General features: G+C 42.2%; 1 protein-coding gene and 1 long non-coding RNA gene across 3 annotated transcripts in view; one reads left to right on the top strand and one right to left on the bottom strand.

Annotated features, from left to right (window-relative positions):
• Nucleotides 1–404: 404 nt before the first annotated feature.
• LOC124045281 lies at nt 405–8,580 on the bottom strand. The gene is made up of 4 exons (XR_006840822.1): nt 8,368–8,580; nt 8,036–8,070; nt 1,493–1,591; nt 405–1,200 (listed from the first exon to the last, which is right to left on the bottom strand). It is a non-coding gene; the product is annotated as an uncharacterized LOC124045281 (long non-coding RNA).
• A 1,607-nt stretch (nt 8,581–10,187) lies between these two features.
• Nucleotides 10,188–16,585, top strand: part of LOC124046500 (inositol-tetrakisphosphate 1-kinase-like) — a 52,884-nt gene continuing 46,486 nt past the window's right edge. Inside the window, exons 1-2 of one of the 2 annotated variants that reach the window (XM_046366927.1) lie at nt 10,188–10,582; nt 13,408–13,589. In XM_046366927.1, the coding sequence (XP_046222883.1) occupies nt 13,495–13,589 (95 nt within the window). In that variant the 5' untranslated portion in view covers nt 10,188–10,582; nt 13,408–13,494. Of the gene's footprint in view, nt 10,583–12,552; nt 12,975–13,407; nt 13,590–16,585 lie in introns of those variants that run through there. The other variant, XM_046366926.1, reaches the window with a different exon arrangement.

Genomic DNA, 16,585 nt, shown 5'->3' on the forward strand with positions numbered 1-16,585 from the left:
TACCATCATATCCGAGAAGACTCGAGACTGAAATCGCTGCCAAAGGTGCTTCAGTTGTTTTTTTTCTTCTGAGTTTACCAACATTTCTAAAAACCTGGTTTTGCTTTGTCATTACGGGGTATTGTGTGTAGATTGATGAGGAAAAAGTGGCCCGAATAGTTTCCAAATGCACTGTATCTACCTCAAATACTCCATCATCCCTGCACATTGTAAGATTGGTATTGGCACTTACCATGTATATAGCTTCCTCTCATTTCTTATTTATCCATGTACAGTACAAGTCAAACGTTTGGACACACCTACTCATTCAAGGGTTTTTCTTTATTTGTACTATTTTCTACATTGTAGAGTAATAGTGAAGACATCAACACTATGAAATAACAAATATGTAATCATGTAGCAACCAAAAAAAAGTGTTAAACAAAGTAGCCACCCTTTCCCTTGATTATAGTTTTGCACACTTTTGGCATTCTCTCAACTGAATGAATGAATGAACAGGACCGTTATCTCCAATCTTTAGTTAGCTAGGGGCAATAGATTTAAAAAGCGGTACTCATTTATGGTTGGTGTTTTTTGTAACCCAAGCCCAGAGCTCTGGATCCCTAGCGCTCTCTGCCAGTGGGAGGAATAATAACACACCTGCTGAGTGGCGAAGTAGGTCCAAAGGAAGGGGGCTTTGCTAATACAGGTCTCACACTCCATCTCCTCAGTCTTTTCCACCATACAACCCAAGTGCTGTCACAGAGAAGTCCACATGGAGGAGGAGTAATCATTCCGGTCTTTGTAACCAAAACCATTATCTCTGCTAACATAGTTTAGAAAGAGAACTGACAACAATCATGATGTTGGCCCGATACATACCCTGGGATGATACCGGTCCTTAGAGGTGATCATATCCTCATTAACGTTATCGGAAATATAAAGACCATGACAGTGTTTTGTGATTTAGAATGACATAGCCATCATTCTTTCAACAACACACTAACTGAATCCTAGAGATCTAGCATATCAACAAAGTGTATGATACAGACAGAAATAAAACATTCATTCATCAATAGTGATGGAGAAAGTGAATGGTGCCTAATGCTGGAATGAAACCCACACATGATCATCAGTGTCTGGATAAGGTCTGTCACAGGTACAGTAACAGCCATGAAAGTTGTGATTGTATTGGTTTTTAATGTTTTGTCGGTCTTTGCCCTGCAAAAACAAAAAGGACAGAGGAAATCAGTCATCAATGTTCAGCTGTCAGGAAGACATGACTGAGGGGTAGATGGGAAAATAGGAGACTTCAGCTGGCACTTAAACTTGCCAGTCACAGTGGAAATTTCTACATGACAAACAAAATTGCAAAGAAGCAATATGCCCCGCACAAAAAATACCGTGTCCTACAACGAGTATGGACATGTAAATAACAGCTAGCTACCAGACCGCTATTATTGTTTGCATAACTGGCATTTGTGAATAGTGTCCCTTTGCATCAGGTTCATACCTTTTTGTGTAAAGCTCAAAGACACCCGTCATGGCAATGGTTGGTGCAGGTAAGGCAGAGTGTGTTGCATGCAAAAATAGCCTGTCTCTTCACAAATCCCTGTAACACAATATGACATATATAAGGACACACAAAAGGCCACACTGTATCTGGAGTTAGTGGCAGGTAGTTATCTGGTTGTGGATTACTCTTTGTAAGAACTATTGGTCCCTAATTGGTCCATAATTACATGTTACAGCCACTGTGCATAACTGAATCATTTCTGTACAAACTGTCAGAAAGCGTCTCAGGGAAGCTCATCTGCGGGCTCATCATCCTCATCAGGACTTTGACCTGACTGCACTTCAGTGGGCAAATGCTCACCTTCAATGGCACGCTGGAGAAGTGTGCTCTTCACAGATGAATCCCAGTTTCAACTGTACTGGGGAGATGGCAGACAGTGTGTATGCCATCGTGTGGGCGAGGGGTTTGCTGATGTGAACAGTGTCCCATGATCAAATAACATTTTATTTGTTACATGCTCTGAATTCAACAGGTGCCAGTGGGGTTATGGTATTTGCAGGCATAAACTATAGACAACGAACACAATTGCATTTTAGCTATGGAAATTTGAATGCATAGAGATAGCAAGTCAAATTCAAGGACTTTCAGGGACTTTCTCAAGCACTTAAATTTACTTTAATTTAAGGACCTCTGTTATACAGTTGTATAAATTACATAATTAAGCAATAAGGCCAGTGGAGGTGTGGTATATGGCCAATATACCACGGCTAAGGGCTGTTCTTAGGCGCAATGCGGAGTGCCTGGACACAGCCCTTAGTCGTGGTATATTTTCCATATATCACAAACCCCAGAGGTGCCTTATTGCTATTATAAACTGGTTACCAACGTAATTAGAGCAGTAAAACAATGTTTTGTCATCATCAGGACTCATCATCAGGACTAGGATATGACCTAGTTGCAGACACAGGAGGCAGATAGTACAGTTATCAATAACTTGTTATAACACGGGGAAAAGGGCAGGTCGAGGACAGGTTTGTAATCAGGTCAGAGTCAGGTAGGTACAGGATCAAATCAAATTTTATTTGTCACATACACATGGTTAGCAGATGTTAATGCGAGTGTAGCGAAATGCTTGTGCTTCTAGTTCCGACAATGCAGTGATAACCAACAAGTAATCCAACTAACAATTACAAAACTACTGTCTTATACACAGTGTAAGGGGATAAAGAATATGTACATAAGGATATATGAATGAGTGATGGTACAGGGCAGCATACAGTAGATGGTATCAAGTACAGTATATACATATGAGATGAGTATGTAGACAAAGTAAACAAAGTGGCATAGTTAAAGTGGCTAGTGATACATGTATTACAAAAGGATGCAGTCGATGATATAGAGTACAGTATATACGTATGCATATGAGATGAATAATGTATGGGAGTAACATTATATAAGGTAGCATTGTTTAAAGTGGCTAGTGATATATTTACATCATTTCCCATCAATTCCCATTATTAAAGTGGCTGGAGTTGGGTCAGTGTCAATGACAGTGTGTTGGCAGCAGCCACTCAATGTTAGTGGTGGCTGTTTAACAGTCTGATGGCCTTGAGATAGAAGCTGTTTTTCAGTCTCTCGGTCCCAGCTTTGATGCACCTGTACTGACCTCGCCTTCTGGATGATAGCGGGGTGAACAGGCAGTGGCTCGGGTGGTTGATGTCCTTGATGATCTTTATGGCCTTCCTGTAACATCGGGTGGTGTAGGTGTCCTGGAGAGCAGGTAGTTTGCCCCCGGTGATGCGTTGTGCAGACCTCACTACCCTCTGGAGAGCCTTACGGTTGAGGGCGGAGCAGTTGCCGTACCAGGCGGTGATACAGCCCGCCAGGATGCTCTCGATTGTGCATCTGTAGAAGTTTGTGAGTGCTTTTGGTGACAAGCCGAATTTCTTCAGCCTCCTGAGGTTGAAGAGGCGCTGCTGCGCCTTCTTCACGACGCTGTCAGTGTGAGTGGACCAATTCAGTTTGTCTGTGATGTGTATGCCGAGGAACTTAAAACTTGCTACCCTCTCCACTACTGTTCCATCGATGTGGATAGGGGGGTGTTCTCTCTGCTGTTTCCTGAAGTCCACAATCATCTCCTTAGTTTTGTTGACGTTGAGTGAGGTTATTTTCCTGACACCACACTCCGAGGGCCCTCATCTCCTCCCTGTAGGCCGTCTCGTCGTTGTTGGTAATCAAGCCTACCACTGTTGTGTCGTCCGCAAACTTGATGATTGAGTTGGAGGCGTGCGTGGCCACGCAGTCGTGGGTGAACAGGGAGTACAGGAGAGGGCTCAGAACGCACCCTTGTGGGGCCCCCGTATTGAGGATCAGCGGGGAGGAGATGTTGTTGCCTACCCTCACCACCTGGGGGCGGCCCGTCAGGAAGTCCAGTACCCAGTTGCACAGGGCGGGGTCGAGACCCTGTGTCTCGAGCTTGATGACGAGCTTGGAGGGTACTATGGTGTTGAATGCCGAGCTGTAGTCGATGAACAGCATTCTCACATAGGTATTCCTCTTGTCCATGTGGGTTAGGGCAGTGTGCAGTGTGGTTGAGATTGCATCGTCTGTGGACCCATTTGGGCGGTAAGCAAATTGGAGTGGGTCTAGGGTGTCAGGTAGGGTGGAGGTGATATGGTCCTTGACTAGTCTCTCAAAGCACTTCATGATGACGGAAGTGAGTGCTACGGGGCGGTAGTCGTTTAGCTCAGTTACCTTAGCTTTCTTGGGAACAGGAACAATGGTGGCCCTCTTGAAGCATGTGGGAACAGCAGACTGGTATAGGGATTGATTGAATATGTCCGTAAACACACCGGCCAGCTGGTCTGCGCATGCTCCGAGGGCGCGGCTGGGGATGCCGTCTGGGCCTGCAGCCTTGCGAGGGTTAACACATTTAAATGTCTTACTCACCTCGGCTGCAGTGAAGGAGAGACCGCATGTTTTCGTTGCAGGCCGTGTCAGTGGCACTGTATTGTCCTCAAAGCGGGCAAAAAAGTGATTTAGTCTGCCTGGGAGCAAGACATCCTGGTCCGTGACTGGGCTGGGTTTCTTCTTGTAGTCTGTGATTGACTGTAGATCCTGCCACATGCCTCTTGTGTCTGAGCCGTTGAATTGAGATTCTACTTTGTCTCTGTACTGACGCTTAGCTTGTTTAATAGCCTTGCGGAGGGAATAGCTGCACTGTTTGTATTCGGTCATGTTGCCAGACACCTTGCCCTGATTAAAAGCAGTGGTTCGCGCTTTCAGTTTCACGCGAATGCTGCCATCAATCCACGGTTTCTGGTTAGGGAATGCTTTTATCGTTGCTATGGGAACGACATCTTCAACGCACGTTCTAATGAACTCGCACACCGAATCAGCGTATTCGTCAATATTTTTATCTAACGCAATACGAAACATGTCCCAGTCCACGTGATGGAAGCAGTCTTGGAGTGTGGAGTCAGCTTGGTCGGACCAGCGTTGGACAGACCTCAGCGTGGGAGCCTCTTGTTTAAGTTTCTGTCTGTAGGCAGGGATCAACAAAATGGAGTCGTGGTCAGCTTTTCCGAAAGGGGGGCGGGGCAGGGCCTTATATGCGTCGCGGAAGTTAGAGTAACAATGATCCAAGGTTTTACCACCCCTGGTTGCGCAATCGATATGCTGATAAAATTTAGGGAGTCTTGTTTTCAGATTAGCTTTGTTAAAATCCCCAGCTACAATGAATGCAGCCTCCGGATAAATGGTTTCCAGTTTGCAAAGAGTTAAATAAAGTTAGTTCAGAGCCATCGATGTGTCTGCTTGGGGGGGGATATATACGGCTGTGATTATAATCGAAGAGAATTCTCTTGGTAGATAATGCGGTCTACATTTGATTGTGAGGAATTCTAAATCAGGTGAACAGAAGGAAATGAGTTCCTGTATGTTTCTTTCATCACACCATGTCTCGTTAGTCATGAGGCATACGCCCCCGCCACTCTTCTTACCAGAAAGAGGTTTGTTTCTGTCGGCGCGATGCGTGGAGAAACCCGTTGGCTGCACCGCCCCGGATAGCGTCTTCCCAGTGAGCCATGTTTCCGTGAAGCAGAGAACGTTACAGTCTCTGATGTCCCTCTGGAATGCTACCATTGCTCGGATTTCATCAACCTTGTTGTCAAGAGACTGGACATTGGCAAGAAGAATGCTAGGGAGTGGTGCGCGATGTACCCGTGTCCGGAGTCTGACCAGAAGACCGCTACGTTTCCCTCTTTTACGAAGTCATATTTTTTGGGGGTCGCTGCATGGAATCAATTCCGTTGACCTGTTTGTAAGGCAGAACACAGGATCCGCGTCGCGGAAAACATATTCTTGGTCGTACTGATGGTGAGTTGACGCTGATCTTATATTCAGTCGTTCTTCTCGACTGTATGTAATGAAACCTAAGATGACCTGGGGTACTAATGTAAGAAATAACACGTAAAAAAAAAAAACTGCATAGTTTCCTAGGAACGCGAAGCGAGGCGGCCATCTCTGTCGGCGCCGGAAGTACTAAACGGCAGACAGGCTCTGGGTCAGGGTAGGCAGATTGGTCAGAACCAGGAAAACTAGGAAACAAACACTTGAGAAATGGGAAAGCACACTGGTAAGACAAGACAAACGGGCAACACACAGACAAACAGAGAACACAGGTATAAATGCTCAGGGGATAATTGGGAAGATGGATGACACCCGGAGGAGGGTGGAGACAAGCACAAAGACAGGTAAAACCAATCAGGGTGTGACAGTCATACAGTGGTGTACGGTCTGATATACCACGGCTGTCATCCAATCAGCATTCAGGGCTCGAACCACCCAGTTTCAAATTGTACATATAGGGCCTAATGTAGAACTCCACCTTCCCTCCCAAAAGTAGGCCATTACCATTAAGAATACTGCATTTTTTTAGGCCTTGCCAATGCATTGATATCCAAACTATTATATTCTAAAATATGTGAGAATAATGTGGACGTTGCCTGACTAAATAGATTGGATACATGCATAGTGATTTTTCTGTAGCCTAAGTGGCCAACACAGACATACGTACTGTTCTCAACTTGCCTACCTGGTTAAATAAAGGTGAAATAAAAAAATACAAAAAATAAAGTCATGAATAGCGGTAATAGCATTAATCTGACCATCGCTGTTTTTATAATGAGAAAGTGACCAAAAAACAGGTTCATTTTTGATGGAAGGATTTGTGTGGAAAGCCAAACTGAATCCAACATTAGATGTCGTCCTGATAATAACCGCACAATTGAAGGGACATAAAACCATTTGTTTATTTTACTAGGCAAGTCAGTTAAGAACAAATTCTGATTTTCAATGACGGCCTAGTGGGTTAACTGCCTGTTCAGGGGCAGAATGACAGATTTGTACCTTGTCAGCTCGCCCCGGATATAAGGGAGTATGATAACTTCTAAATTGGCAACAATGATTATAAGGACTTTTCAAACACCAAATTGAGGAAATGTCTTATTTTCAAGGTAGGCCTATACCAATACTTTAATTTCTGAGCTCCAAATAGACTGCTTCAAGCCCCCTGTATTATTTAAATGGCAGGTGTAACGTGGAAAATCAAATGTATTTGTCATGTTATTTCATGGCCAGATCATATTGTGAATAAGCCAAATAGGCTATAGAATGTGTCATTATATACAGAATAATTAATAGGAATAGAGTTGGGTGTTGAACAATAGTCTATCCCAGTCGAGTTACACACTTGAGCACAGTTGACTCCGTGTCCAATCCGAACACATTACCTCAATGCTTTCTTTGTTAAATCTCAGTACTGTAAATCAAATAGACAACAAATAATCAACCTCAAATCGCCAGGGATATGGTTATAAGTATCAAGGTAAGGTGACTCTTGGTTAGAGGCATTTGATTTTGCAATCGCATATATTATTTTGGATTTGTGTGTCCATGAAAACTCACCCAGCATAACATAAAACACGAAATGTCCAACAACTCAATCCAGGATTCTTATATGTTCAATGTCAAGTTTAACTGATTAATGCTTAATATATGATAATGACAATGTACACTGCCATAAATGCAAGAACCGAAAAGTAATGTTTTATGTCACATGATTTTGGACAAACTCGTGAATTTGATTGAATATACAGTAGCTATGCCTCCTTAATGCAATGACATGTGGAAATATGCTAATTATTGTCGATGATTTAACAGCTGTAACAAATTGTCCAGTGTAGGAAATCCTCACTGGTTGGCCTACCCTAGTTTATAGAAAGACCTAATTGCACCCCTTCTCTATTTGCTAGCTAGCCATCTCACCTTGAGTGATTGAAACAAAATAACAGTCAACTATGCTGGGATTATTCAAAACATTCCATCAGACAAATTATAACTAATGATGCTAGTTAGCTAGCGATCATTCAAGGTTTAGCCTGGAAGCAGGCTTCGCTGTAATCTTTATAGTAGTATTTGGATGTAACTAGCTATTTGAAAACGACATCTACTTACTTGCTAGTAGTAGTAGTTACTTACCTGGCGAGAGAAATGATTTACAAGACACTGCGAGTCTGCAACAGACGATAGAACAAAGATTTTGCACAACATTTGTACTGCAGCCAACTTGTGACTGCAACGTTGGACATGTGAAGTCATACAATTTTAACGTCTAACTTAATTCCTTTGTACTGCACTTAATTGCAATGATACTCCCCTGTGTTTGTCTCATGATTATATACAAGCGGCTTCATTATTATTTTAAACAGGACAGTACCTAACCCAATTATTGTTGCATGTCTGGTTGACTTCATAGAAGTGGTCATCGTGTAATAACAAAAAATGCTGGCCAGCAAGTACAGTAGGCCTACCTATGATGCGAATCGATCCATGACAGTGGGAGATTCTCAATTAGAAAATGTCTGTCCTCTCCTCGACTCTTTTGTCCTCCTCTACTCTGTCCGTGACCCGGAAACCGATAAGTGTTCTTCATACAGTATGTAGGGGTGCAAATTCGTTAAAAGGAGAACTTTCTGCTCTCCTCAATTGCTTTCTTCAGCCGAGGATACACGGGTGCTCTGTGTTTTAAAATCTGGCACACTCCCTTTGAATCAGATGGAAAACATGCACACATTTAAGATTATTGTATCTAGAAAATATCTTGCACAACTAGCTAAATTAATGTTTAGCACTTTACACATGTGTTTTGGGATTCCTCTGTAAACATAATTTGCCTGATGATGTGCTAGTGGATAAGGATAATCATCTAATTTACCTTTGACCTTTTTCAAAGGAGAGTAAGAAGGAGAGTCCAGCTTAACCAACTGAGAATCTTCCAGTGTCAAGTCAGGAGGTAGATCTGCCTAATAAATCAGACTCCTAGAGGTAGGGGTGGATCCAGGAGCCTGGATTTTGTGGAAACAGGCTACAGAGACATGTGGGAACCACAGGAACTTCTGTTATGAGTGTGGGGACTTACTGCCTCTACCTACGCTGCAGGAGATTCAGCTGTGAGGAATACGGCTTCAAAGAGAATGAGGAAAACCGGTTGAATTTGATGAAGATGGCGATAGAAAGGGAGATGGGGGATGTGAAGAAGACTGGTGGCAAGTACAGAGTGAGCAGTATGCCAGGTTGAGTCCTGGAGGTGAAATGGAAGTGAGTGAGAGTTATTTGAAGTGGAAGGTGTGCCATTGACCTAGGTTAGGGACCAATAGGGTTAAATAATGGAATAGGGTGGTGGGTTTTAATGAGTGCAAATTTTTTATTTTGTTGTTTACAGTATAATGAATTTATAGCCCAGTCTACTTGATGGCGGTAATGCAACATACATTGGATGAGTATAGCTGTAACCCACCTCTAGACTTCTTATTCAGCGAGGGTTAAGGTAATTAATGTCCACATGCTCACCTGAGATGTCTGCTGACAAAAGAAGGGCTCTGAAAAAGCATGAACCATGTTATCAGTGGTCAGACTTAGAAATTCTTGAATCACAGGTTTAATATGCATATTCCTCATATACAGACATTGCAACACAGTCTGAATCTCTTGAATGTTGTGAATTAAATTAATTCTTACATTTGTAAACACTCAAACCTATTGATGACAACTTTGACTATACTTCATGCACCCACTGATCACAAATTAACTTGGGCCAACAATTGATAATGGCAAAGTCTGTGATCATGATTTCTTTATTTGCATACAATGTACACTTTCTTGAGTTGAAAGACATATCCAGGAACATTAAATCCTTTCGACAAAGGAAATTGTATCTAACCTGACCTATAGATGCACTGTCCTCTCGTGCTTGACAGACAATCAGCTTCACCTTTGAATTTTTTTTGCCAGCAGATGGCGCAATGGTAGTGCCAGAATCCTAGGCTACTGTTCAAACTCACAAAAGACACACCCTCGTCAATTTACCCTCGCTTTATATCATTGGGGAATCCCTGTCACCATCTTGGAGGGCGGTCCAAATAATTAGCCAAGCAAGGGAAGTTACCAACGTAAGGCCCTCAGCCCTCGTTTTTAGTCGAGTTTGCGAGTGTACGCCATGTTTGCGACCCAAACACTTAAAAGACACACCATATCTCCCCAGCCCCCAAATTAAGTGGTCACTTTCTGGTGACGTTTCATGAAGTCTGACGAGTATACACTTGCAGGGCGCGGGAGGAAGAAAATATTTTTAAATGGACCACCCTTGGCCGGAAATTCGTCACTCGTTCATCCCGCGATGATAGTGTTTTCAGCCACCGATAATTTATGGGTGCTTTGCTACTGTCAATTATGAGTGCATGTCTACTTATATTAAATATATAATTATTAATATACGCCTACTGTATGAGAGCTAGCAAATGAATTAGCTAACTAACGTTAGCCTGCCTAGCTGGAACTTCTGAAGAAGGAAATTGTTTTATTTCTACAATTTCCAAAAAAGGACAACCAATAGCTACTTTCCTTACTGAGGAATTGGCAACACTGCCCGGAGTGACCATAATTTTATACTCGCAAAACCGACTAAAAATGAGGGCTGAGGATGCAAACTTCCCTTGCTTGGCTAATAATTTGGACCACCCACCCAGGGTAAGTGGACGAGGGTGTGTCTTTTAAGTGTTTGACCGCACACTGGAAAAGATTAACGTCATTGCACGAACATTGACACTTCTGGTCTTCCAATTTTGCCTTGACATTTTTTATTTTTTGCATAGTGCATCATCTTCAAATAATGTTACAAAAAATGTAAACTAAAGAGAATTACAACTTTATATAAGGTGGCACACATTGATAAATGTTTGGAGCTTAAGTAAATGAATGTAAATGAATTCTACAGAACCTATTGATGTAGTGTAAGAGTCTATATGCAGTTATTTATTGGATGACTGTGGTGTAAATGACTTGTGATGACTGGTGTAAATGACTTGTGTAAATACCCATTAGCCCTATAAATTACATATTGGCTTATAGAGAAAAAAATATTCTATGTGCCGAAACCCACTCCAATTTGCATAGATGATGCAATCTCTATTGCAATCCACACTGCCCTTTCCCACCTGGAAAAAAGGAACACCTACATGAGAATGCTATTAATTGACTACAGCTCAGCGTTCAACACTATAGTGCCCTCAAAGCTCATTCATTTTTATTTTACTAGGCAAGTCAGTTAAGAACAAATTCTTATCTTCAATGACAGCCTAGGAACAGTGGGTTAACTGCCTGTTCAGGGGCAGAAAGACAGATTTGTACCTTGTCAGCTCAGGGGTTTGAACTTGCAACCTTCTGGTTACTAGTCCAACGCTCTAACCACTCAGTCCCCTCCTGTACTCGCTGTTCACTCATGACTGTACGGCCAAGCACAACACAATCATTAAGTTTGCCGATGACACAACAGTGGTAGGCCTGATCACCGACAATGATGAGACGTCTATAGGGAGGAGGTCAGAGACCTGGCAGTGTGGTGCCAGGACAACAACTTCTCCCTCAATGTGATCAAGACAAAGGAGATTATTGTGGACTACTGGAAAAAGAAAACTGAGCATGACCACATTCTCATCTACTGAGCTGCAGTGGAGCAGGTTGAGAGCTTCAAGTTCCTTGGTGTCCACATCACCAACAAACTAACATGGTCCAAGCACGCCAAGATAGTCATGAAGAGGGCACGACAACACCTATTCCCCCTCAGGATACTGAAAATATTTCGCATGGATCCTCAGATCCTCAAAAGGTTCTACAGCTGCACCATTGAGAGCATCCTGACTGGTTGCATCACTGCCTGGTATGGCAACTTCTCGGTCTCTGAAAGCAAGGCACTACAGAGGGTAGTACAAACGGCCCAGTACATCACTGGGGCCAAGCTTCCTGCCATCCAGGGCCTCTATACCAGGCGGTGTCAGAGGAAGGCCCTAAAAGAAGGACCTATTGTCAAAGACTCCAGCCACCCTAGTCATAGACTGTTCTCTCTGCTACCGCACTGCAAGCGGTACCGGAGCGCCAAGTCTAGGTCCAAGGGGCTTCTAAACAGCTTCTACCCCTGAACATCCTGAACATCTAATCAAATGACTACCTAGACTATTTGCCACAATGCGAATCACTGTATTTGGAATACATATTGGCTTATAGAACAAAAACAGTTCTGGGTGCCGCAGTAAAAGTATTACAGGGAATACTCACTAGGGTCTGTAGCATGTATATATGGTGTCATTTCATGGGTCTCTCAATAATACCGATTGTTGCTGGCCTTTTACTCCTCCCATTCCGTGGTGGCCCATTCTATCTGGACGGCATGTCTCAACTTCCCCCAACACCTGCCTTTAAAGCTAGAATCCTTAGTTGCTACGTCTGTTTTTTTTAACTTGTATTTTATTTTTTTGTATATTAATGATCTACAAGTATCTGCCTAAATAAAATAAACATCAACATAAAGTGTTTTAGGGCGTTGGGCCACCACGAGCCAGAACAGCTTCAATGCATAGATTATACACGTGTCTTGAACTCTATTGGAGAGATGAAACGCCATTCTTCCACTAGAAATTCCATCATCATAGTGTTGTGGAAAACGCTGTCCCAGGCGCCGCTCCAAAATCTCCCATACGTGTTGAAATCGGTCTGGTGACTGAGACGGCCATGACATATGGTTTACATCGTTTTCATGCTCATCAAGGCTATAAGGACACGATTGACAACCGATATGTTATTTCACAATTCATTAAAATTAGGGTAAAGTTTGGCTATCGGTTTAAGCGTCAACTGTGTCCTTATAATCTCCCCAGCAAGCTAGCTAACGGTGTGCATAGTTGTTTAGGGCTACATAAATGAGCTCGATTCGAGAGCGTGAGTACGCAGTCAGGTAAAATCGGAGAAGAGAGATCTCCGTGCAGTGCTTGGTCACCACTTCAGCTTGAACAACCAGCCGAACGGAGAATGGACAGCTATCAGGCTAGCTAGCTAGGTGAAATTCAAAGAGGACATGTGCTAACTGGTAGCTATACATTTGATTTAACTTTTTTATGGATTTCTTCCGAAAATCAGCTGTGTATTTGCTTCTCCTCGAGCTTTGTCATCCCAGTGAATGTATTTAGAAATCACAAGCTAAGTAAATGCCTTGCTTTGTGTGGCGCATCTCTAGAAATTAACGTTAGGCTAGCTGCATTTCCGAAGAGACTATGGGGGGGGCTTTTGGTAAATGTTCGTTTAGGTAGCTAACAGTCATTTAAAATCAGTTAAGTTTAGCTAGGTAGACATTGTTGTTATGGCTATAACTACTAGTTTGCTACTGCTAACTAGAGACGTTGCCGCTTTGCGAGTCAACTTATTGGTTATTATTATGGCTAACTAGCTAAGTTATTACGTCCTGTTTCCTCACATGGCCAAGGCTAATACGAAATACAAAGTCATTTCTCCCTCCCCTCTAGGTTCGTGTGGGACGACAGTTTCCTGTTTTCGCCAGTGTCCAGGTTGATTCGACCATAACTTCTGGATTGTGAACACGCGAGGTGGAGATGCAGACTTTTTTGAAAGGCAGAAGAGTGGGTTACTGGCTCAGCGAGAAGAAGATGAAGAAGCTGAATTTTCAGGCCTTTGCTGATTTGTGCAGGTAGGCTACTGTATGTGCTGACAACAATGTAGCTACTGGTGGTTACATTTCAGTCTACTGTACAGTAGTTACAGTCCTGGAGGTATACAGCCAGCTATCTGGTGCGAGATACATTGTAGTAGCTAGTACTAGTAGTGGTGTAGCTATTTGTTACAAATATCCAGTATTAAACATAGGTAATCACTTCTTTAAATGTGCCCAAATGGCGCTACTATTTTATTATGACCTCGAGAATCAAGTGTTGCATCCATCTTTTCTTGTTTTAACTGATTATATTTTGGAGTACACATTTTGAACATTAATTGAAGAGGATATTGCATAAATTCAGTGTGAGCTCAATTTGCATATATCATGCAACAGTGTCTGCTGACCGTTTTGGAGCACTGTTGGGCACAAGTGTTAGGCCAAGTGCATTTCTCAGTGTACTGCCTTTTTTTTGTAGGAAACAATCACAGGGATTGTAGTGACCTGAGCAGTCGCACAATTTTCTGGTTCTGTGTAAATAGAATAATCTTCAGGCAATGAAAATCAATCAGATTTAGTGATTGATTGGCGGAGTAAATAAGTGGCTGTCGGGTATGTTTTTAGATATGATTTTGAACTGTTATATAATTAGTCCCATGCTCTCTGTAACCTGTATCCTTTTAAGAGGCATATTTAAATCAGTACTTTTCATGGTTGATTCAGTCATGTTAGATGTGGTGTCCATCCACTTGCCTTTTACTCTCCTGTGTTTAGTGTCGCATGCTATACTGATAAAAAGAAAAATGTACACTAGCAAATTAAAAACGTTTCGGTACTATAATTTGTTACTTTCGGGTAGTTCTGTCAAATGTGTCTCAAGGATCAAGTCAGTCTATCAGCGCAGCCAACTTATTATAGTGCGCACCGTTTCTTCTCCATTTACTCATTGCTAGCCTCCACTGGAAGTATGGACTGCACCATGTTAACTTCTGTGCAGCATGATTTGGGAGCATGAGTTGGGAACACACTTGAATAATGTGACATGGCATACAAAAGGTTCAAACTGTTCATTACTGTTCGCAAAACAATGTCCATACAAGCTAAAACCTTTACAATAGAAGATACCTTTTAGCTTCCAGCTTTGTAGGCTAACTTTATTTTCTAGCTGACAGTTAACGCTAACATCAATTCACTACCCTAGTACTTTGTGATAACTCCATAACTCAAAATAAGCTGATTTCAAAGCTGATTGACAACAACTTTATTCATTCACTTATTCAGTCTCTCTCATCCAAGGTTATTTATTGCCTCAGCCTGCATTGTGAATGATGTGATTACTGGTTAGAGATGGTGACAGGTAGCCTAGTGGTAGCCTAGTGGCTATCACTAGCCTAGTAACCCAGGTAGCCTAGTGGTTAGAGTGTTGGACTAGTAACCGAAAGATTGCAAGTTCAAACCCCCGAGCTGACGAGGTACAAATCTGTCGTTCTGCCCCTGAACAGGCAGTTAACCCACTGTTCCTAGGCAGTCATTGAAAATAAGAATTTGTTCTTAACTCACTTGCCTAGTAAAATAAAGGTAAAATAAATGAATAAAAATAGAAGGATAAAATTAGAAGCTAATGTTGAACGGAGCCTGACCTCGGCAGGAGCATTTAACTGAAATTTAAGCTAGCTATAATCAAATGATACGTTCTCATAATACAAATACCTTTTTTTATAGAGAGTAGTAAGACAGACAGTGGTGAGTCAGGCTGCAGATACATAGAGGAAGTGTTGAAGCAAGCAGGGAGAGAGGTTAGTAGTACAGTGGTTCCAAAGGTTGGGGTAAATAAGTAGGGAAACAACATGTGTTATTGAGTAGAACATGCAAGGTAGTGATGAAGAGTGTTTATTTTATTTTTTATGTGGTTGTGGTGATATAGTGCCATCTGTTGGGAACTAGAAACAATTGCATAATCGGAACTATTACAAATGGATGATCCTTGAAAATAAATATTAATGCTTGAAAAGTTATTAAAGTACTTGAATTTGACTTGACAGTGTACGAACCCTGAATGTATTTTCACCTCACAAGGGGGCTGATAAGCAACCCGATTGAGCCAGCACAGATTATGACAATGTAATCCACCAAACATTTTGAATCTTTTCATAACACTCCAACCAAAATATTTCCTCTGGAGGATGGCTCAGGTGTAATATGTAGGCTATAGGGTGGGGAGGTGCTGTTATGGCTGGTGTGTGTAGGCCAGGGATGGGTTTGGTTTAGCTGTAGGAACAATCAAATGTTCTGTGTCTTGCCTACTCTCTTGGAAAGTGACAGGAACAACTTGTTTCATGTAGTAGTAGGTGGTGGGTTACCTCCTTGCTCTACTGTCTACTCCATGAATTGTTGGTTCATTACTGTTTGAATGAACCTGGTGGCGGTGGCCGAACATACTCACCCTTCACTGTTGCTGCTAGCTGTAGTTCATGTTGTGGGCAATGGCCTGGAGAATAATTTCAGTTTGACAAAGTGAAAATGTGTCTAGGATTTCCTGTCTGGTTTCATTATCCTGTCACACAATCACTTTTACCTCATATCTGATGACAGGTGAGCTATTCTGCTCAGTCTCTCCTAGTTCTTCTTTTGTAGTGGGTTTTCCCTGCAGTGTACTTCTTGGGGAAAATATTAAAGGTCTTATTTGAAGAGGAAGAAAAAAGGTGAAATATCCTTGTTATCTACTTCTGCTCCTGTATTGTATAAAACAATGTGTTGTCATTTGCACGCACACGGTGCAGGACACTGCAACTGTACTGCAATATTTCTGTGACATTGGAATTATAAAGTTAGCTCTCCAGTGTTGATGTTACCATTGGGTGTAAGCTCCATGCTCACCCTCATGAGGGGAAATCAAATTGTGGTAGTTTTAGACATTAACAAGATTGGCTCAGTCTCCTAGTCACTAATTGCTGTATTTAATTGAAGTTATATACTAACCATGTTTCTTTTCATATGCACCTAAAAGGTTTATGACACACAGTAATTGGTGT

The sequence above is a fragment of the Oncorhynchus gorbuscha genome, linkage group LG10, assembly GCF_021184085.1.
Source record: "Oncorhynchus gorbuscha isolate QuinsamMale2020 ecotype Even-year linkage group LG10, OgorEven_v1.0, whole genome shotgun sequence".
NCBI classification, from domain to species: domain Eukaryota; kingdom Metazoa; phylum Chordata; class Actinopteri; order Salmoniformes; family Salmonidae; genus Oncorhynchus; species Oncorhynchus gorbuscha.